At 40.5% G+C, this 23,361-nt stretch overlaps 1 protein-coding gene across 2 annotated transcripts in view; it reads right to left on the reverse strand.

Annotated features, from left to right (window-relative positions):
* Window positions 1-1,585: 1,585 nt before the first annotated feature.
* The window catches only part of lingo3a (leucine rich repeat and Ig domain containing 3a), a 157,348-nt gene continuing 135,572 nt past the window's right edge, over window positions 1,586-23,361 (reverse strand). For both annotated transcript variants that reach the window (XM_057840318.1, XM_057840319.1), the window contains one exon: window positions 1,586-7,787. In XM_057840318.1, coding sequence (XP_057696301.1) covers window positions 5,898-7,730 — 1,833 coding nt within the window. In that variant the 5' untranslated portion in view covers window positions 7,731-7,787 and the 3' untranslated portion in view covers window positions 1,586-5,897. The remainder of the gene's footprint in view (window positions 7,788-23,361) is intronic.

Consider the following 23,361-nt stretch of genomic DNA (forward strand, 5'->3'; position numbering starts at 1 on the left):
CGTGACAGTAAGATAGGTGCGGTAGAGATTTTACTTTCTCATTTAATGTTCTGTTGTTGGCAACAACTGCGGTGGACAGTAGACGTCTTGTGTTGCACAAGTTCTGCAATAAACGATTAAAAACCCAACGAAACTGGTGATTTCTTTGGCGATGTTACCACAATGATAACTGTCAGCTTAACTTATAAAGACTGGCGAATGGAGGCCGGGAACGACCGTCGAGATCGCTGACATTCTACGGCCGTATTGTTGGGCCAGTTCACGGACGCGCACACCACGCTCATATTTTACCACTTTCATTTCAAAGGTAAGCGTCACATTTTTATCTTTTTCACCACTTGAACTAACCTTCTTGGAACTCATGTTGATTTCTCTTACAAGAAAATCTGCTGCGCGTCCATCTAGCGGAAAAAAACAAATAAACTGCGGTGCTGTCATAAATCGTCGTATTTCGAGCATGTCATCGGATGGCGAAACAAATGTCGAGTCAAATTTCACGTCTGATGTCGAAAAGATCATACAGTGAGGTACCACTGTATGTCAAACTCCCACGTGACATTTTAAAATTGTCTAAGCAGCTGAACTGGACAGGTGGGTGGTGATTCCTCCCCCCCACTGTATTTTTAAAATGGCACTTGAACAAGGGTGTGTGTAAATTCATTTTATGCCCTTCAGGTTGGAAGTCAATTCCACTTAGTCCAATGGAAAGGATCCAATTTGGATTTTCCTCAGCTAAACTTCCAATACAAGTGTTACTGGAAGAGTTCCAGCAATTTTCTTTTGCAACTCCATTTCTATCCAAACAAGATTATGACCCACTGAGCTCCCGTTCATCTTTTCATCAGAACACTTTGTTCAAGTGAGGAAGGTCATGCTCTCTCTAACGTGCTGTGCGAGCTAAGGAAGCGTAATTAGTTTGATGAAGAAGAAAGAAATAAAATGCACGAGACTGTATCTATGAATGTATGACTACTTTGGATTAAAGAACCGCTCACATTTGAATGAGTGGTAAAATGTAACAAGAGTTCTAGAAAATAAGCCACAAGGATGCAAAGAAATGCTGAAGAGTATAGTACATCTTATACAATATAGTACATTTTATATACAAAAGACCTTAGTATATAGTGTCATAATATCTTCTGTTAGTGGGCCAGTTTTAAACGCAAGGCTTACTGGGAATCCTAAAAATGACACATTATGGAGCAAAAAAAATCTTAATTACTTTGATGGCATACAGTACCTTTTTAAAATGCACACTATCAGATACAGTTAGCCTAGCCATGACTGTAGTCTCTAGAATTTCACAGTGACATCCAAAATGTCAGCAGGGCTGAAAACCAAAAGTGGTACTTGCCATGTGGCAAAACGGATTTTGCCATGAGGCCTTTTTTTGCCATGTGGCAAATATGGATTTGGCCATGTGGAATTTTTTTGCCATTAGGCATTTTTTTGCCATGTGGCATTTTTTCTTTGCCATGTGGAATTTTTTTTTGCCATGTGGCAAAATTTATTTTGCCATGTGGCATTTTTTTGCCATGTGGAAAATGGATGTTGCCATGTGGCAATTTTTTTGCCATGTGGCAAATTGGATTTTGCCATGTGGCACTTTTTTGCCATTTGGCAAAATGAATTTTGCCATGTGGCATTTTTTTGCCATGTGGCAATATGGATTTGGCTATGTGGCAGTTTTTTTGCCATGTGGCAAAATTGATTTTGTCATGTGGCATTTTTTCTTTGCCATGTGGCTTTTTTCTTTGCCATGTGGCAAAATAGATTTTGCCATATGGCATTTTTTTCTGTGCCATGTGGCAAAATGGATTTTGCCATGTGGCATTTTTTTCCCATGTGGCAAAATGGATTTTGCCATGTGGCATTTTTTGCCATGTGGCAAAATAGATTTTGCCATATGGCATTTTTTTCTTTGCCATGTGGCATTTTTTGCCATGTGGCAAAATGCTTTTTGCCATGTGGCACTTTTTACCATTTGGCAAAATGGATTTTGCCATGTGGCATTTTTTTGGTATGCGGCAAAATGGATGTTGCCATGTGGCATTTTTTTGCCATGTGGCAAATTAGATTTTGCCATGTGGCAAAATTGATTTTGTAATGTGGCATTTTTTCTTTGCCATGTGGCAAAATGGATTTTGCCATATGGCATTTTTTTCTGTGCCATGTGGCATTATTTTGCCATGTGGCATTTTTTTTTTTTTGCCATGTGCCAAAATGGATTTTGCCATGTGGCATTTTTTTGCCATGTGGCAAATTGGATTTTGCCACGTGGCACTTTTTTGCCATTTGGCAAAATGGATTTTGCCACGTGGCATTTTTTTTGCCATGTGGCAATATGTATTAGGCAATGTGGCATTTTTTTCCCATGTGGCAAAATTGATTTTGCCATGTGGCATTTTTTTGCCATGTGGCAAAATAGATTTTGCCATATGGCATTTTTTTTTCTTTGCCATGTGGCAAAATGCATTTTGTCATGTGGCACTTTTTTAACATTTGGCAAAATGGATTTTGCCATATGGCATTTTTTTCTTTGCCATGTGGCATTTTTTGCCATGTGGCAAAATGCATTTTGCCATGTGGCACTTTTTTAACATTTGGCGAAATGGATTTTGCCATGTGGCATTTTTTTGGTATGTGGCAAAATGGATTTTGCCATGTGGCATTTTTTGGGGGGTATACACATACCCATCCCCAAAAATGCCACAAACCAAAATCCATTTTGCCACATACCAAAACAAATGCCAATGTCAACATCCATTTTGACACATACCAAAGAAATTCCACATGTCAAAATCCATTTTGCTCATGGCAAAACAAATGCCACATGGCAAAATCCATTTTGCCACATGGCAAATACCACTTTGGGTTCTCGCTGTCTCGCCAAAAAGTTCGGTTTCTTGTGAGTTGCTCTTCGAAAAGTTTCTAAATATACTGGACTTTAAAAAAAAGTCGCTAAGTTGGCAACACTGAACAGTCGATCACCTCTTTGCAAGACACTGTAGTAAGTGTTTAAGAATTAAATTAAATCATTTGGCAAGATGTTGGCATTTAAAGACCACTACCCTGTCATGAAAAATTTGGAAATACAAACTAACATCCACCGAAACATTAAGCACTGCTGTTGAGTGTGGGCTGGACTGTTATGTTCAAATTGCTTTGTGCACCCTTGTAAGGATGTTGTCAGGGGTTATTATTTTCATAACATTTGGTAATGAAAAAGAGAAATCCCATTTCCAAATTTATGGATGCTGTCTGTTAACAAATAGAAGTGAATGCATTAAAGTTGACCTTGATGCAATGTTCTGACGTTCTGACTTGCAAAGGTCCAGCAAGCAGCCACAAATTTGGGTGTAAAAAGTAAAGTCAGTTTTAAACTTTTCATAATTCTATAAATTGGTAAAATGTCAAAAGCTCACAAAAATGACAAGCCATTTCATGATGCTTGAGGCTCAATTTTCATTGGTCCAATGCAATTATAGAGCTCTTTTCCAAAATGCTATTCTTTTGGATTTTTCGGGAGGGAGGGTGGAATGGTTGACGGAATCACGTGTATTCAGATGATCACAACAAATGGCTCATTACGAATAATTTCAAGAAAAGTTAAAAAAAAATAGTCATTAATATAACTTGTAGCAACACTATGTAACTTTTCAGTTTTGGTTGATTTTAGCAACGCCGGTGGACAAAAGCTGTAGTGTTTTGCTTTAAAAAAGACTGGGCTTCTCATGAGGACTAGCGCACAACCGCACAGTGTCGAAATGATCTCCCGGTCACTTGCAGATGGATTAAACAAAATTTCTGTTTCCAGCAGCTGTGTGAAGGATGAATAGTAAAAAGGTAATAAATCCAGTAGTGGCTAAACAATAGCATGTGACGGTTAGCAACCATGTGGCTTAGTATGGCTATGCCCCCCACCACACCCGAACTTGTCAGCGCTGACGAGTTCGTTTGAGGGTCATGCCAACAAGTAAAGCCAGACAAATGTTTATTCTTCAGAATCCTTTTATCTCTGGTAGCCTCCCTTTTTTTTCCTCTTCAGACAAAAGCATCGCAGGAAAAATACATGGAATAACGTTAATGTTTAACGCAGAAATGGACGGAGCAATGATTTGTTGACATGGAAGTCTACTATTTCTGGTACATTTTGTCAATCTGCACATGTCAAAATATTATGTTCCGATCGAAAGTGTGATGCATGGACACTAGAGGTTAGATTTTGTGCCCGAACCCGGCCCACATTTTAAGCATTCACGTTCGGGTCAGTTCGGGTCGGGCCGCCATGCCGGACTAATAAATTATTAAAAAAAAAAAAAAAAAAAAATTGGAGAGCAGGCTCTCTGTATTGCGCTTCTGCTTGTGCGTGTGCACGAACGCCGTTTATTCTTGTCCTCCCGCTGTACGTTTGCGCACGGCCGAGGCGCCGCCCTCATTTTCATTTCCTTGTCAGAGAGGCGCGTCCATGTGAGAACAATATCCCACACACTCAGAAATATGTTTAACAAACGTTCCCAGCATTATTTCGTTGTGTGAATGCTTTGATAATTCTCAAAAAAATATGTAGATTATTTCAACATTAAGAAAACTTGCGTTTTTTTCTGCCAACTCGAAGAAATGAAAATAAATTGCTGCTGCTGCGTTTTTTCCGCGTCACTCAAAAAAAAAAAAAAAAAAAAAAAATGGAGAGCAGGCTCTCTGTATTGCGCTTTTGCTTGTGCGTGTGCACGAACGCCGTGGCGCCGGCCGCTTTTTATTCTTGTCCTCCCGCTGTACGTTTGCGCACGGCCGAGGCGCCGCCCTCATTTTCATTTCCTTGTCAGAGAGGCGCGTCCATGTGAGAACAATATCCCACACACTCAGAAATATGTTTAACAAACGTTCCCAGCGTTATTTCGTTGTGAGAATGCTTTGATAATTCTCGAAAAAATATGTAGATTATTTAAACATTAAGAAAACTTGCGTTTTTTTCTGCCAACTCGAAGAAATGAAAATAAATGGCTGCTGCTGCGTTTTTTCCGCGTCACTCAAAAAAAAAAAAAAAAAAAAAAAAAAAAAAATCGGGTTTTTCGGGCTCGGGCCTGCAAATCTAGTTAAGTGATCGAGCTCGGGCCGGGTCGGGCCTCAATACCAGCGGGCCGTGTCGGGTCGGGCTGGATTTTTTAGGCCCGAACTAGGCTCTACGCGAGTCCTTAATCGGATCAATATACTTAGTGTCCACGAAGACAATGCATCCGATTATAATTTTAATGCGAAAACTGATCGGATTAAAGAAATTTTGTCCATGTAAACGTAGCAACTTTTTGTCTTCAGTGTAATGGAGGAGATGTGGTCTGAATTGGAAGATACTGTAAGTGGCCAGTGCTGTCAGTGAACGGACAATCTTCGAACTACAAAACTCATTGGTTGTTTCCATCTCCAGCTATAACAGGAAAAGACATGGAAAATATCTTGATCAAAAGCTCAATTGTTAAACTCTCAGGGCGTATGATGGTGTCATTCTATCTCGTTAAACAAAATTCTCATAAAAACGTACTCGGCTATAATCTTGACATCTTGATAGTTTCTCAAGTCATTACATAACAAAATTGTTGAAAAACAAACTCAGATGTAATGTTGACATCTTAATAGTTTCTCATGAGTCAAGTCTGTTTTTCTCCCCAAGTGTCACAGTATTGTGTTAAATGTTGAAAGCACGAAGAGCAACTGATTAATGTTCTTGACATTTAAAAACAGTGTTAGAGAAAGAACACTATACAATTAAGTGTGTGAAGGGAACTGGTGTCGGCTCAACATTCACGCCTTAAGTGGTCTCGAGCAAGGGAGCCATCCTTCATGCATCCTAATTTCCTGTCGGGAATAAGCGATTAAAAAAAAAACGTTCTGCAGGAGGATCAAATCATCTTCATGTTGAACTTGCGGGCACCGCCCTGCCCTCCGCTAGTGGCTGGCCCATCCACCTTTCGGAAAGAGTATTCGACGGAGAAATTGTTTTTGTGCTGTCCCCTTCCGCGACTCCACACAAATAACAGAATGAAACAGAAGAGGACCACCCCTAGGAACATGATACAGCCCATCGCTGTGGAGATGAGGATGGTCTTTAGGTCCAGAGTGAACTTCAGGAAAACTCTGGTGTCATTCAGGTTCGTGTCATTAAGGTCCCCTGCATAGTAAGTGCGGTTGGCCATGAGGGCGGCATCAAGTGGGAGCCCGCTGACTGTGAGTGTAGCAAAGTATGTGTCATTCCCTCCCGCGTTACTGGCAATGCAGATATACGTTCCCGTGTCTATCACCTGGGCGTACCTTATTTCTAAGGTGCCTTCCTTTAAGACCGTCAAGCGGCCGCTGCTCTTCGTAGTGATGCGACGCCGCTGGGGCGATATCCAGAAGATCACCGGCTCTGGCTCGCCCTCCGCCTTGCAAACAAACGACACCACCTGCCCCTCGCGAGCTGAAATTTGCTGCAGTTTCCTGTTGCGGATTTTGGGCTTCTGGCAGGTGAAATGGTCAAAGAGGGCCGAATCCGAGAAAGCGCCCAAAGCCCGTCCCTGAACTTCCACAGGCGTCCTGCAAACTGGGGATGCGCCGTCAAAATTCAGTGTCTTCCTGCGTTGAAGGATCCAAAGCAAGCGGCAATCGCAAGCAAGAGGGTTGCCGTCCAAACGGAGCGTCTCCAGAGTGTTGACCGACTGGAAAGCTCCCTCTTCCAGAGTCACCAAGTTGTTGGCGGAGAGGTTAAGCAGGCGGATTTGTCTGAGACCCCCCAGGGCGTACGGTTGCACTGTCGCAAGCCTGCTGTTGACCAGATGGAGCTCCTTCAGTCGTAGCAAGTCCCGCAGTGACCAGGATTCCAGTACCGAAATAGGATTGAAGGATAGGTTGAGGCTGGTGAGATGGGAGAGGCTTCGTAGAGCGGAGGTGGGCACAGAGGTGATGTTGGTGTGCGTGATGGACAGCCATGATAAATTGAGACCCTGCAGACTGTGGGGGGTGATATATTCCAAATAGGGCCAGTGATCAATCTCCAGGCCTTTTAGATTTCCCAGTTTGCGGAAGTTCTGGTCCTCTAATGTGGAGATACTAAGGTAGCGAAGCCGCAGGGTCACTAGGTTGTGAAGGTAAGACAAAGACTGACTGGACACAGACGTCAGGTTGCACCTCTCGATCGTCAACTCTCTCAGTGCCACCAGACCCAGAAAGGCTTTGTTTGAAATATATACCAGATCATTGTCTCCAACCTCCAGGTTCCTCAGACTCTTAAGGTCTTGAAAAGTAAAGTCCAAAAGAATCACAAGATTATTCCCACTGAGATCCAGGGAGGTGAGGTTAGAAAGGTGTGAGAAAGCCCCCATGGGGATCAATTTTAATTGGTTACCCCTAAGTGAAAGCGACTGCAGGCTCTGCAGACTGGAAAAAGCATTTGGTTCCAGGGCGCTGATCATGTTTTCACTTAGATCCAGCTTCTCCACATGAGGAAAGGAAAGCAGGTCACCATGCTCAACCCAGCGGAGCTTATTCCCACTCAGGTCCAGGGTCCTGGTGTCTGACGGGATACCGTCGGGCAGCGCAGACAGTCGCTTACCATGGCAGGAGACGGTTTTCAGCTTGCTGATGCACTCACACCGCTGAGGGCATACTTGACCACAGGTGGGCCACGCATTAATTATTACCAGCAAAATGAAGAATGGCAGAAGCCAACCCACATCCTGGCTGAAGCAGACCCCCATGGTACAGCTGCTTCCTCCTCCTCCTCCTCTCTGGGTGAAAATCACTGAGCCAAACACCTGGGAAGATGAGATGGAGAAATTTAGATTTGTTAGCAAAAGGGGGAAGACATGCAGTACACCAAATTTGTATTTAATTCTCTTTCCATATGTTGGCAGGTTGGCAATTAGTATCCGGAAGTTGACGCAAGACAATATCATACCACTTTTGATTATGTGGTTGGAGGCACATCCATTGTGACCTGTTAATTGAAGTTTTAATAAATGGTGTTATACTTATATAGCCCTTTTCCACCTTTCATAGTGCATTGGAATTAATCAGCGCTTTCAAGACACTCAAAATTGTTTAATGTTTTATTCATTCACTGCAGACCAGGAGGGATAAGCTACTGTAGTAATCACAGGTGCCATGGGGCAGACTGACAGAAGCGAGGCTGCTACTTTGCACCGTCAGACATTTTGGCCACCAGCAATCATTCTCTCTCGCACTACTTTCACTAATTTGCTCTGCTATTTTTTTTTTAATGAGCAGACTACATAAGCAAAAGATTCCATGAATAAAAAAAAAAAAAAAACGTATTGGCCCGAATATAAGATGGCCCTGATTACAAGACGACCCCCACTTTTTCAAGACTCAAGTTTGAAAAAAGACTTTTTGAACACCAAATTAATATTTATACAGAAAATAAATACAGTAGATCTGAAACAAATGATTATAACAATATATATGAAAGAAAAAGCATGTTATTTTGCCTCATTGAATTCTTAATATCTGAACATTTAAATATGTAAACTAAAGTGCAATCACGTTCATAAATGAATGGCTTCTGGTTTTTGAAATGTAAATAAACCAATCTATTGTGATAAAACAACAAAACTGCAATAATTGCATTAACCATCAAAGTGAAGTCTAACTGTAACTGTAGTCTTGAAACAAATCTGAATAAGAAAAAACATTGCAATAAAATAATGCAAAACTGGTTAAACTAGTAGCTGAGATCTGTCATGACAGAACATCGCTTCAATGATATCTGGCGCCATCTAGCGTCGTGAATGGGGAGAGTAGCTGAGATCTCATAACAAAACATCGCTTCAATGATCTCTGGTGTCATCTAGCATCGTGAATGGGTATAATGTCTAGACCGTGAATATAATCTTATTTCAATGCAAAAAACACCGTTATATTTGGGCCCATACGGTATATTGTACTGGTGTCAACAATAATCGATGCGGCGATGCATCCCGATGCGGGCCATGGACGATGCGATTCGATGCGGGCAACAAGCTGAATCGATTCAGCACATATTAAAATATATAAATCCGTTCAAAAATCTTCCGGTGGTGCAATGGATTTGGTTTCCCCATTTGTATTATTATTCTCATGTTTACCTGTAGAGGGAGCTACTGTACAAGCAATGCAGGGGGGACGAGGAACCCAAATCTGCTTCCTCACGGGAGTAACGTCACAGACATGCGCAATTGCGCAGTGGCAATCGAGAAAGCAGAGAGATAAGACATAACAACAATGGCTGAAGCGTAGAAAGAGGGAGCGCGAAAGATTATTGACGCACCAAAGACATTGAAAGCAGGCATATGGAGACATTTTGGCTTCTATGAGGTTGGTGGGAAACTTGACCAAACTTATGCAGTGTGTAAAAAATGAAAGGCTGCTACTGTGTGTAAAAAAAAAAAAAAAAAAAAAAAAGAAAGCCCTGGTCTCATTCAAAGCACTAATTAAATGCTGTGATGTTTAAAAAAATTTTTTTTTTTAATATATATTACTATTTTCATTTGACTACAACCAGGAATGACACAAGAGCCTATAAAAAGTTGTTTAATGTCTGACCGCTTGTGTTGCCTCATGATTCACGAAAAATATGCTTTGCTTTAGCATTTTAATGCATCCCAGGCTTTAATGCATCGTGATGCATTGCCGAATCGAATCGAATCGAATCGTGGCCCTCCGAATCGTAATCGAATCGTGAGGGCAGTGCCGATGCACACCTCTAGTATATTGTTTAAAATACTAGACAGCACACCATTCACAATCTGATATCGCAATTGGCAATCACAGGTCTTCTCCATCAAACCAGATGCCTGCTGTAATACCAAGACTGTCCTGTGTGAGGGAGCATGGAACTACAAGGAATCCATGGTGTGGATGGAAAATACAGTGATCCCTCGTCTTTTTTGCGGTTAATGGGGACCGCGATAAGTGAAAGACCGCAAAATAGTAAAATTATTATTGTGTGTGTGTGTGTGTGTGTGTGTGTCTTCAGTGTATTTATTCAAATTTAGCATTGGAAATCGATACATATAAGACATGTTTTTTCTCACTTTTAAATTGTTTTTTAACACTTCAAATGAAATAATTATGATTTAAACATGTTACTGTCCCACTGAATTATTTTCGAACAAGAATAAAGTAGAAAAATGCTTGTCTTTATTAACTCATTCACTCCCAGCCATTTTCACCGGAGCAGTGCCCTTCGCTCCCAGCCATTTTACTGGATTTTGACTGATTTTGCAAGGCCCACAGAAAATTCTGTTCTTTTGCTATATAAACATGGAACCCACCAAAAGAAAGATTAGACTCTCTTCTTTCAGCAGGAAAAAAGTTAATATCTTTTTCCATTCTTTAGAAATCAGCATTAGAAAATCGCTTAGTTTGAGCAATTTTCCTATTTCTGATGAAAAAAACAAACTGAGCTTTTTGTGAAAGCATACATTTCAAACTTTGACTTTAACACAGCTATTTTTTGCTTTAGTCACATCCCAAACATCTGAATAATGTTTTCCTTTTACAAACAGAAAGACACAGAGAGCTTTTGATAGCAAAGTAAAAATTTATTTACACATAACTAACTGAAAGATGACACTATTGTGGTCGCGACAGCAGGTTAAACTTTTCCCTCATCGTTGCCTGTCACAAAAAGATGAATTTTTTTGAGTCTCTGCAGGCTCTGCTTGCAAGCAGCACGGGCTCAACGGCATCTAGTGGTCCCGGTCGTTCTACTCGGTAGTCCAGCGCCTGGCATCCCAGGCGTCCTACCGTGTCTGCCGCCTGGCATCCATTCGGTCGTCTTCCGCCGGCGCCCTGGCTTTGTAGCTTGGCCTCTCTTTGCCGTTGAATAGGGTTGCGGGTCTTACCAAATGCGCTACTGCCCTCCAGTGGCCAGTTTTATTGCTTTAAAATGGATTTTCAGCTTTGTGCTTTGGAGCTCAATTGAATCAGAACCCAGAGAACAAAAAGCAAAACGTAAAACACGTATAAATACATCTTTGGGACACTCAAAAAAATAAAATAGAACATATTTATATGTCTTTGGGAGCAAATGAGTTAAATGCTCCATTTAGTGAGTCCACTCATATCCGCTCAAGCTGCTCTCTTACGCACAATGAGTTGCCACAGCAACTGTTTAACAAGTTAAAGGATGATTGACGCATGCGGCGCTTTGAAGTTTCGGCTTCCAAGGATTTCTGGCAAGAGCAAAAGTTAACGTCTGTCAATAACTGTTAATTTTAATAAGCAACTCCAGTGCACTGCCTGACCAAGAAAAGCAGGGAGAGTGAGGCTACGTGATGGGATTGGGACAGCTCATCTGTATTAATTAATATATTTTGTAATTGAAAAAAAAAAAAAAAATCTGCGATGGACTGAGCGTGTGAAGTTTGAAGCGCGAAGTAGCGAGGATCACTGTACAAAGAAAAAGTTGCAGTAACAGACCAAATTTGACAAATATATCTACAAACATGTTATCCACATTATTCCCAAAGATTACCATCATTTGATCTTAATCTTGATAAGAGGTGGTGATCAAACCAACATCACTCGCTTTGATACTTAACAAATCTACCTACCGCAACAGTGTGAAGTCAGCCATTTACTCTCTGTAAATAGCTAAAGGGTAAAAGGCCACTGATCAAAGCACACCAGGCCGATACATCACAGTGCATCCCTGAAATACTAAAACCTTCCTTTTATATGCTTTAGACTGCGTATTTCTGTTTGCACATCCCTTTCTGTGTATACCAGCAAACACTTCGAAAAAAAAACATGATCAAAGCAGTTGAACGGCTGTCAAAATCTCCTGCCTCTGAGTCGAGGGACAAAAACGAGAAACAAATGCTTCAAACAAACGGATGAGTTCGACAGGATCCGGCAGAAGGAAGAGCGCATTTTACGGGCGTTTAAAATGATCACCTGCTCACGTTTTAGACGGCTTAATATCGCTTTTAACATCCTTCACCTCAGGCGCTAATTTGCAATTCATCCTGACTACGAGATGAATATTAGGCAGCCTGGAGTGAAAATAAGTGACTGAAAATGCAAGCAAATGTGTCTGATAAACGGGTGGTGAGAGGCATAGGGAAACAAAAGAAGACAATGGCAAGTGGCATCAGCATTCAAGGAACACCCAGTGGATTATTTTTATTTGGAAGCTACTGCTTTTAGCCTCAACCTTTCTATCCCTAAAATCCATATTGAAACATGTAAATGGGACTAGCCTGCTTTACTAAAGACCATTTTCACATGGGGGAGTAGCTGGTCAGAGGATGCCCGGGGCCCAGTACAGAGGACAGAGTGCTGACACATTAGGTTACATCAGCGGTCACTCAAATGCTAGTGACAGAGGGACGAAACCGATGAGTAACTGGAACAGACGCATAGTTTTTCTTAGTGTGTAGCTAGGTGGTAAAATCGAGTAAGTAGCACAAGATTAGAAATTAATCCAACTCGCAAGACGCTTATCTACTCTGTAAGGGTTTCCAGATTTCTACCAACAAGCACATTGAGAAACTACAAAACCCATCCCACCCAAGTGTAATCTAAATGAAGAATTTGTTTTTACATTGGTAATTCAAAGCTATATAAATGACCAATTAGTTGATTTATTGATGATGAACCCGCTTTAACAATTAGACCAGGAGTGGTTTATGTCACACCTAAGTATGGCATCAGTTAGCATGCTAGGTTTGTTGACTAGGTACTTAAAGGGTACCACTGATAGAAAGACATGTAATTTTTAAAGGATAAATGTTAGTATGAGTTATAATAATTTTTAGGGCTGTCAAACGATTAAAATTTTTTAATCGAGTTAATCACAGCTTAAAAATTAATTAATCGTAAATAATCGCAATTCAAACCATGTCTAAAATATGCCATATTTTTCGGTAAATTATTGTTGGAATGGAAAGATAAGAAACTAGACAGACATATACATTCAACATACTCAACATTGTATTTGTTTATTATAACAATAAATCCACAAGATGGCATTAACATTATTAACATTCTTTCTGTTAAAGGGATCCACAAATAGAAAGTCTTACAGTTCTTAAAAGATAAATGTGAGTACAAGTTATAGTAATTTTATATTAAAAATCCCTCATTATGTTTTCGTTTTAATAACATTTGTAAAATTTTTAATAAAAAAATAAATAGCTCGCCATTGTTGACGTTGCCGAGCGGGACCTCACATGGACTCCCTGCCGTTCTTCAACAGTGTCTTTAACTACGTAAGGTAGTGATTGAAATACACCACAAGGTGTCAATGGCGAGTTTTAAATTAATTAGAGATCTAGCCATGGCAAAGTCTGAGTAAGTTTTATGTGAATTTTGCATAGCAATTTTGATTGGGAATGCCAGTTCTCTTTGCATTGAGCGCTTTTCTTTTTGTGAACATTATTTTTTCAAGAAATAGGAATATTATTTTTGTTGTGCTTTCACTAAATGATACTGGAGCAACTTCACTGTTCCGCCCAAATGCATGATGGGAAGTTGGGCAACCATGACTGTCAGAGGTGGCTGCAAATGGTATATGTTCTGCGTTGTGTTCAATAAGGTGTGCTAAGAAAAAGATAATTTCCTTTCATTCTTCCCCATGTTGCTCGTCACAAAAGTTATGTTTATTGTGAAAGAGTTGTCAAAGCTTATACCAATAAAAGGCGCGCTCAAATAAATGTCTATGTCCAATCGCATTTCACAGGCTTTTAGCTCTCAATGTGCTAAAACGGCGTCAATGTAATCTGTTTGAGGCACAGTGTCACTCTTTAGCTACATAAACATGTCATCGGTTCTGCCCTTCCAATTTCAACCCGAGCAATTAAATCAAAATCTCCTGCAGGATTTCAACCCGCTTTTCCAGTGCAACTGACAAGCGCGTAGACCAGTGGACTATACTTCCGCGTGATGTTCCAGTCATGATTTTTCATATAAAGCAATCGCGACCCACATGTGTCGCCTGTCTCTGTGCGGTAAAAACTCAACGGGAAATGCAACTGGAAAGAAAGTGCGGCTGGCTTGACTACGGAATTTGAAAACGCGGCTCACTTCAGACAGCAAGCAGACAAAAATAAGATAGGGATTGCATAAACGGGTTTATTGAACACACGAAAAACATGTCATTGTGAAAAAGGAGACACAAGAAGGGTCCGTGACAGTAGGTCGGGATCAAAAAAAAAACAAAAATGGATAAAAGGGAAAACTGCAGTAAGAGGCAGACAAACAAAATAAACAAGGCAATGATGCAACTAGCAATGAAGGGATATACAGTACAAACTGTATAATAGCAGCAAGTCAATATTTCAGCAAGCCGCCTAGGATCGGTTTAAAGACACTGCTGATTAGCTGGAATTAAATGCAGGTACAACGTTGGGAACTCATCCACAGCTCTGTAACAAAACAATCTGACTAGCAGCAGAATGAGACAAAATCATACCAGGAGTCATACTAGCTTCGCTTGCTTGGGAGAATAGCTGTCCTCTATTTTCCCAGTCCAGTCCAACCACGTCATCAGCATGCTTTGTGCGCGTAAAACATGGGCCCCTCCGTAGAGCAAAACATGTACCAAATTTGATAGATTTTTAAATCAATGGCAATAATATACAGTATGTGTTTCTAAAAACATGTTAGTAAAAGAGAACAGTTGTGGCTTATTACAGCCTACAATTCTTTATGTCCGAGGTTCCCTTTAAAAAAGAACACCATGTTTTAGTATCTGATTTTGCTAAGCAAAGTAAATGTTAGTGCCCCTTCTTTAGTTCAGTGAAATGAGTTTGCTTCTCAGTCAGATTTGAACAACATCACATTTATTATCCATGATAATTTTTTCAATATTTGCATGTAGGTGATTACTTCTGAACCATCTAACCTTTGCTTTGGCGTGAACGTCAGGCTGACATTTGTTTTCGGACAGAAATCCTGGCGACGCAATAAGAATATGACATTCACGTGTTGGTAATAATGTGATGAACTTTGAAGATACCATCATTATCCGTCTGTGAAAATGAAAAAGCACTACCCACAATGTCCTTTGACTACTGCTCCACATTTCAAAATGTCTCCAGTCCTCTTTCTCAAGCGCATCTGGTAGTAGTCGCTCATTCATAAGACGGGCAAGTATAATGAATAAACGCAGTGTTGGATCAGACAAGCGGTGGGCCGACGAGTGACCAAGGAAACCCTGCATGCAATACATGCATCTGAGCATTTTTTGAAAAAATAAAAATAAAATAAAAAGCCTCACATTGACATTTAAAATACTCATCTCCGAATGACATTGAACACACAAAGTTGACTTATGGAAAAATTATATATAGCCATGACTTATGTTGTCATGGCAACATGTTCATATGTGCCTCTTCACTGTGAGGCCACACGATCTGCAATTAGAACTGGAAGACAACAAGCCGTTCTTTTTCATACGCACAGATGCTCACACTCACACTTGACGCAACATTAAAAATGCAGACACCACACGAACAACACACTCCAGACACTCCGAACTATCACTCTCATACTTTCACAAACTAGAAACTTAATTACACAAATGCCAGACATACAGTGGGGCAAATAAATATTTAGTCAACCACTAATTGTGCAGGTTCTCCCACTTGAAAATATTAGAGAGGGCCTTTAATTGTCAACACGGGTAAACCTCAACCATGAGAGACAGAATGTGGAAAAAAAACCCAGCAAATAACAATGTTTGATTTTTAAAGAATTTATTACCAAATTAGAGTGGAAAATAAGTATTTGGTCAGTACCAAAAGTTCATCTCTATACTTTGTTATGTACCCTTTGTTGGCAATAACGGAGGCCAAACGTTTTCTGTAACTCTTCACAAGCTTTTCACACCCTGTTGCTGGTATTTTGGCCCATTCCTCCAAGCAGATCTCCTCCAGAGCAAATATGTTTTTGGGCTGTCGTTGGGCAACACGGACTTTCAACTCCCTCCACAGATTTTTCTATGGGGTTGAGATCTGGAGACTGGCTAGCCACTCCAGGACCTTGAAATGCTTCTTACGAAGCCACTCCTTTGTTGCCCTGGCTGTGTGTTTGGGATCATTGTCATGCTGAAAGACCCAGCCACATCTCATCTTCAATGCCCTTGCTGATGGAAGGAGATTTTCACTGAAAATCCCTCGATACATGGCCCCATTCATTCTTTCCTTTACACAGATTGGTCGTCCTGGTCCTTTTGCAGAAAATCAGGCCCAAAGCATGACGTTTCCACCCCTGTGCTTCACAGTGGGTATGGTGTTCTTCGGATGCAATTCAGTATTCTTTGTCCTCCAAACACGAGAACCCGTGTTTCTACCGAAAAGTTCTATTTTGGTTTCATCTGACCATAACACATTCTCCCAGTCCTCTTCTGGATCATCCAAATGCTCTCTAGCGAACCGCAGACCGGCCTGGACGTGTACTGGCTTCAGCAGGGGGACACGTCTGGCAGTGCACGATTTGAGTCCAAGGCGGCGCATTGTGTTACTGATAATAGCCTTTGTTACTGTGGTCCCAGCTCTCTGTAGGTCATTCACTAGGTCCCCCCGTGTGGTTCTGGGATTTTTGCTCACCATTCTTGTTATCATTTTGACACCACGGGATGAGATCTTGCATGGAGCCCCATATCGAGGGAGATTATCAGTGGTCTTGTATGTCTTCCATGTTTTCCAAGCGTTTTACCTATTGCAGATTCAGTCTTCCCAGCCTGGTGCAGGTCTACAATTTTGTCTCTGATGTCCTTCGACAGCTCTTTGGTCTTGGCCATAGTGGAGTTTGAAGTGTGACTGACTGAGATTGTGGACACGTGTCTTTTGAATGAATGAATGAATGAATGAATGAAATGTTTATTGTCATCATCATCGGTATCATTGACAGTTAAAAAATGTGATATGATTTGCCCGAAGAAAGAAAAAAAACGAAGAAAGACCAAGGCAGATGGGAGAAGCATATGCTTGTCAATACCCGTCCCCCTACAGCCAGGGACGCACATTCTAACATGGTAGGGTTGCATACATCACATTACATGAGCTTTTCTTTTTCGTTTTTTGTTTTATACCGATAATGAGTTAAAACAGGTGCCATTAATAGACCTCGTTAGAAGTTAGACCTCTATGACAACCAGAAATCTTGCTTGTATGTAGGTGACCAAATACTTATTTTCCACTCTAATTTGGAAATAAATTCTTTAAAAATCAAACAATGGGATTTTCTGTTTTTTTTTCCACATTTTGTCTCTCATGGTTGAGGTTTATCCATGTTGACAATTACAGGCCTCTCTAATCTTTTCAAGTAGGAAAACTTGCACAATTGGTGGTTGATTAAATACTTTTTTGCCCCACTCTATTTAAAAAGCTCACATTTCAAACACCATGCTCACACATTACCACTGCAACACTCGCTGTACCTATCTCACTAACGCACTAAAACTCTAATTCCCACTTTGCACTCATCTCTCCCTTTATCTTCCTTCCACACACTCTCTTATACACTCCGCTATCTAAAAAAGAAAAACAACACACACACAAATAGCCCTCCTGCATCTGTGTTCTGTTTCCCCCTGAACGTCTTGGCCGCCAACCACCTGCCAGCCCACCTGCTGTTCATTTGTTCTTCACAGATTTTTCTTCTTCTATACATCCTTCAGTTTGCATTTCACAGTCGTGTTTGCCAAACAGCTTTAAGGTGCATAGGCGAGGACTTTAAGAGCTCCCGTCCTCAGTGAGTTTAGGGCTATTTACCTGCACTACTGTACTGTATACGCGCATGCGAAAACGGTGGCGATTGACAGATGGCGATGTCTTTACACACATTTCGAGGGGTATTATGAGACTCAAACAGAATTACCTCTCAGCTGTCCAACATTAGGTGCACCTGCATCATTTGAATGCGCAAAACAAAGTTTGCCCTAAACAAAGTTTGAACAAACAAAATATAGCAGTACAGTGGTTATTATTGTGGACATAGTTTAATTTAGTGTAGAACAAAGAGAACCAGTGATGCATACCTGTCAAGTTGCACGGTTTCGGCGTAATGTGTACGCTGTACGTTCAAAATGTGTACGTTTTCCGAGCATTACGATTTTTTTCTCTGTTCGGATTTTGTCACCGTTTGGGCAACGAGACAATGTGCGTTACTATGCGTTGCTACCTTGGTTGAATGACGCGAGAAAAGTCAGAGACACGGAGAAAGAAGAGCGGGAATGGGAAGGAAGGAAGAGTGTTGTGACGCTGTTTCAAACGCGATGCTAGGCTAGGTGGTTCCAATATTTCCCGTCTGTAGCCGACATACTACAATGTACGCCCACTTGATGCTACACTAGATATCATATGCATATAGAACTAGATGCGAAATGACAGACTCGGCGGCGTGAGTAAACAACTGCCAATTTAAAGCAGTAGACTTCTCAGAAAGGCTCTGTTGTAGTGAACCTACCTGGCGAACCTAAGTAACTTTTTATCTAAAATACTCCTAAATCGGCAAAATCTTGACTTAAATTTATCTTTAAATGATGAAACCGTTTTCAAATTTTCACATCTCAAAGGTAGACAGAAGGGAAGTAATGCAAAAACATGAGCAATTTGAAAAGTTTAACGGTTGATTTACAACATTAAATGACTTCCAAACAAAGCAAAGGTTACTGTTTTGTCCCTTTTATTATTATTTAAAAAAAAAAAAAAAAACATGAAAGGTAACACCAGTTACTTTGCCAAGTAACTAATCACCGTATTGGCCCGAATATAAGACGGTGTTTTTTTGCATTGAAATAAGATTGAAAATGAGGGGGTCGTCTTATATTCGCGGTCTAGACGTTATACCCATTCACGACGCTAGATGGCGCCAGATATCATTGAAGCGGTGTTCTGTCATGACAGATCTCAGCTACTCTCAAGTTTAACCAGTTTGCATTATTTTATTGCAATGTTTTTCATTATTCAGATTTGTTTCAAGACTACAGTTACAGATAGACTTCACTTTGATGGTTAATGCAGTTATTGCAATTTTGTTGTTTTATCACAATAGATAGGCCTCTGGTTTTTGAAATGTAAATAAACCATTCATTTACGAATGTGATTGCACTTTAAGTTTACATATTTAACTGTTCAGATATTAAGATTTGAATGAAGCAAAATAACATGCTTTTTCTGTCAAATATATTGTTATAATCATTTGTTTCGGATGCACTGTCATTATTTTCTGTATAAAAATTAATTTGGTGTTCAAAAAAGTCTTCTTTCAAACTTGAGTCTTGAAAAAGAGGGGGTCGTTTTATAATCAGGGCCGTCTTATATTCGGGCCAATACGGTACTCTTACTTTCAGGTACCTGAGTTACTAACGCAATTACTTTTTGGGAGAAGTAGTTTGTAACTGTAATTACTTCTTTAAAGTAAAATTAACAACACTGGTCCTACAGATGCAGTCTGCGGAATGAAAAGTGACGAAGGCGGAGATTTTATTCTGCCAATTTGTTGCCGAACACAATTTGCCTGCAACTATTGCTGATCGCTTCTCAGAATTAGCAAAAGAAATGTTCCCTGACTCAAAGTTTGCATCGGTAAGTTAATTGTATCAATTGACCTTTGTAATTTATAAATTGGACACAGAAATGAACTACCTTCAAGTCAAACTGAATTGCGAGCTGAAGTGCAACCATCAAAAGACATGATAGAAATGGCCAAAAGTGCTACATACAATTATAACAAAAGTCACTGTTAAATTTTAGTAATCATGATGTAGATGAAGATATTGCTTGTTCTTCGATTTCACCAGGTTATATGTGACAATATCACCAATAAATTCATATTATTTTAGAAATTGAGTTTTATTTTTGTTTCATATTGCACGCTATATAAAATGTTGTAAGATTAGTCATCAATTTGTAAGGGCATTGTAAGATTGCCAACGGCCTCGGGTTGACAGGTATGGTGATGGCAAAGAGGAAAAGTGTAAATCGGAGAACAGGAAATGGGTCTGTATCCTGATTGCTCAGAACAATAAAATAGCTCTTATTTTTATGAAATATATACTGTATTAAATGCTTTCACAGTAAACCTTATTGTGAAAATAAACCCCAAAGCAAAGCGAACTACACAACAAAAACATTTTTTCATTATAAAGTTGAAGCTTACGGATAAGCTTACGTACTAATGACTGGCATCCTGTGTTCGAGAAATCGATGATTCTGCAAGCGCAAAATTTACCGCATATTTCAAGGTCTTCCGTAGTTTCATCAAGGCCACTAGATGTCACGTTTAAATAGCACACGCCACACACAAAAAAGAAACTGCATTAATTATCTGAATGAATCCATCTATCCATCCATCTTCAGCCGCTTATCCGGAGTCGGGTCGCGGGGGCAGCAGTTTTAACACGGATTCCCAAACTTCTCTTTCCCTGGCCACATCGACTAGCTCTGACTGGGGGATCCTGAGGCGCTCCCAAGCCAGTGTCGAGATATAATCCCTCCACCTGGTTCTGGACCTGCACCAAGGTTTCTACCCAGCTGGATGTGTTAGGAATACCTCCCTAGGGAGGTGCCCTGGTGGCATCCGCGCCAGATGCCCGAACCACCTCAACTGACTCCTTTCAACGTGAAGGAGCAGCGGCTCGACTCTGAGCCTCTCACGAATAGCAACGTTCTTGACTATGTCTCTAATTGAGACACCAGCTATCCGCCTGAGAAAGACCATTTCGGCCGGTTGTACCCGTGACCTTGTCCTTTCGGTCATGACCCATTGTTCATGACCATAGGTGAGGGTCTCTTGGCTCAGCTCCCTCTTCGCTGCAAAAGTGCGATAAAGCGACAAAAGCTCCTGCTGCCCCGATTCTTCGTCCAATCTCAAGCTCCATTGTTCCCTCTCTCGTGAACAACACCCCGAAATACTTTAACTCCTTCACTTGAGGAAGCACCTCATTCCCTACCCGGAGAAGGCAATCCCCCGATTTCCTGCAAGAACCATGGCCTCAGGTTTGGCGGTGCTGATCGTCATCCCCGCCGTTTCACACTCGGCTGCAAACCTGTCCAGTGAGTGCTACAGGTCACAGACTGATGATGCAAACAGGACCACATCATGTGCAAAAAGCAGCAATGCAATCCTCAGCCCTCCAAACTGTAAACCCTCTCCACCATGACTATGCCCAGTTATCCTGTCCATAAAAATGAAGAACAGAATTGGTGACAAAGCGCAACCCTGGCGAAGGCCAACACCTACGTGGAACAAGTCTGACTTAGTGCCAAGGACATGGACACAACTCTTACTTTGGGTGTACAGGGATTGGATGACCCAAAGGTATGGCTCCCTCACCCCATACTCCCGCAATACCTCCCACAGTATATCCCGGGGGACCCGGTCATATGCCTTTTCCAGGTCCACAAAGCACATGTAGACTGGATGAGCATACTCCCCAGGATTCCAGCGAGAGTAAAGAATTGGTCTGTTGTTCCACTGCCAGGACGGAACCCACATTGTTCCTTCTCATTTAGATGTTCCACAATCGGCCGGACCCTCCTTTCCAGTACCTTGGAGTTGACTTTCCCAGGGAGGCTGAGGAGTGTGTTGCCTGTCTGAATGAATATTAGATTTATCCACTCGAGAGCATTCATAGACTTCACTATCAGTTGATGAGACAGCTCCTACAGGCATTGCAAAACGGCTCCCTGCAGGCAGAGCGTCAGCTTTCACTGCGATAAACTCAAACACACGCTGCGTTCCGATGCCGGATTTAGGTAGAAACAGGAAGAAAGTTTTAGTGCATACAAGCAGGCAGGAGTGTCTTGATAGTGATTCAATAATCAATACTCAATCAATAATTATCAATAATTCAATAATCAGTAATTATTACATAAAATAGCACCATGCATGCATTTTGAAACATTGTGAAAAAAATGAACGGAAAAAAATAGCGTAACTTTAGTTTATTAGGGAACGACTTTGAATTTTTTGTTGCCGCTACTCATGGAGGCTCGTACATGCCTAAGATAGGTGCATGTTTTGGTTTTAGGTCGCTAGTGGCTTTGGTTTTGAAAGATTTTGAATTTAAAGTTTTTGAAAATAGGCCCCCTACGGAGCAGCCCCAAGTCAAATTTCCCATCAATTGATAGTGAAGTCTATAAAGCAATAATGTTTATTAAAAAAGTGGATAATTTCCTTAGTTTAATTGTTTACACTGATTGAATGTTCTGCACTTTATCAGATTTTTTTTCTGCTGCATGCTGTAGGCCTCTCTTTAAGATATCTAAGTCAAGTGGATGGCTTCTACTTTGTTTAAATCTGTCTTTCAATATCACTTCTACCTTCATCCCATTGTTTGATTAAATGTTTTGCACTTTTTTTTTCCCGATTTAACAATTAGCTGACTCTTAGTTGATCTTTAGTTATCAGTATGTCCATGTTAACTAAGTGGCTTAAACACACACACACACACTAGTAGGAGCAGCACAATATTTATCGGATTGAAATAAAAAAATATATACAGTATATGGCGGAAAACAGACAAGACTGAAAAAGCAGTTTCTGCTCTTGCAACCCTCTTTAAAACAAACTGCTGTATTTTAAGCCAAAAGAACTGTTGTATTTGATAGAACAACATGTCTATATGCTGCCATAGCAGATTCATGGCGCATTAAGCCCCCGAACTATTTTTAATTTGTCCTTTTTACCCTGAAAACCCCCGTTTACAGACATCGCGCAACCGCTTTTGTTTCAACCCAGCCATTAAACCAAGGTAATTATTAATATTTATTATTCAAAATGTCTGTCATTTTTTGCTTACAATCATTAATTGATGTCTTATATTTCCTTTAAAAAATAAAAATAAATAAAAATTATTCACTCGCATATTTTATATTTTTAAACAAATGATGTCACAGTGGAAAAATGGCGTCTTTAAAAAAGTCACAGATATCTACCTCATAACTATCGCTTAATTGTATTTTTTTTGTTACTGTCGTATTTTCTCCAATATGTTAGATGATAAATAATCGATCCAAACAAAGAAAAATTGAAAAAACAAAAAAAACTTTAAAAGGGTAATGCACAGTATATGAAAAAGAAAATCTCGACCACTCCTTGATGTCTGCGATTTCTGCATCCCGACCCTTGTTATATTGCCATGTTTCACCCATAAAATCCCCCAAAAAATCCAGCTGTGGCCATTCACAGCTGTGTCTTGACACTCTGTGATACATGCTACATGGAGTTTTTGGATCGAAACATGGTAAGTACGCGATAATATCTCGTTAAAGTCATGGCGTCTTTAATTCTGCTCACGTGCTCTCACCTCCAGATAGGGTTTTGCTGTTTAAAAAAAAAAAGATTTTTTTTTTTTTTTAAATGCCCACCTGTTCA

Source organism: Corythoichthys intestinalis, chromosome 7 (genome assembly GCF_030265065.1).
Source record: "Corythoichthys intestinalis isolate RoL2023-P3 chromosome 7, ASM3026506v1, whole genome shotgun sequence".
NCBI lineage: Eukaryota > Metazoa > Chordata > Actinopteri > Syngnathiformes > Syngnathidae > Corythoichthys > Corythoichthys intestinalis.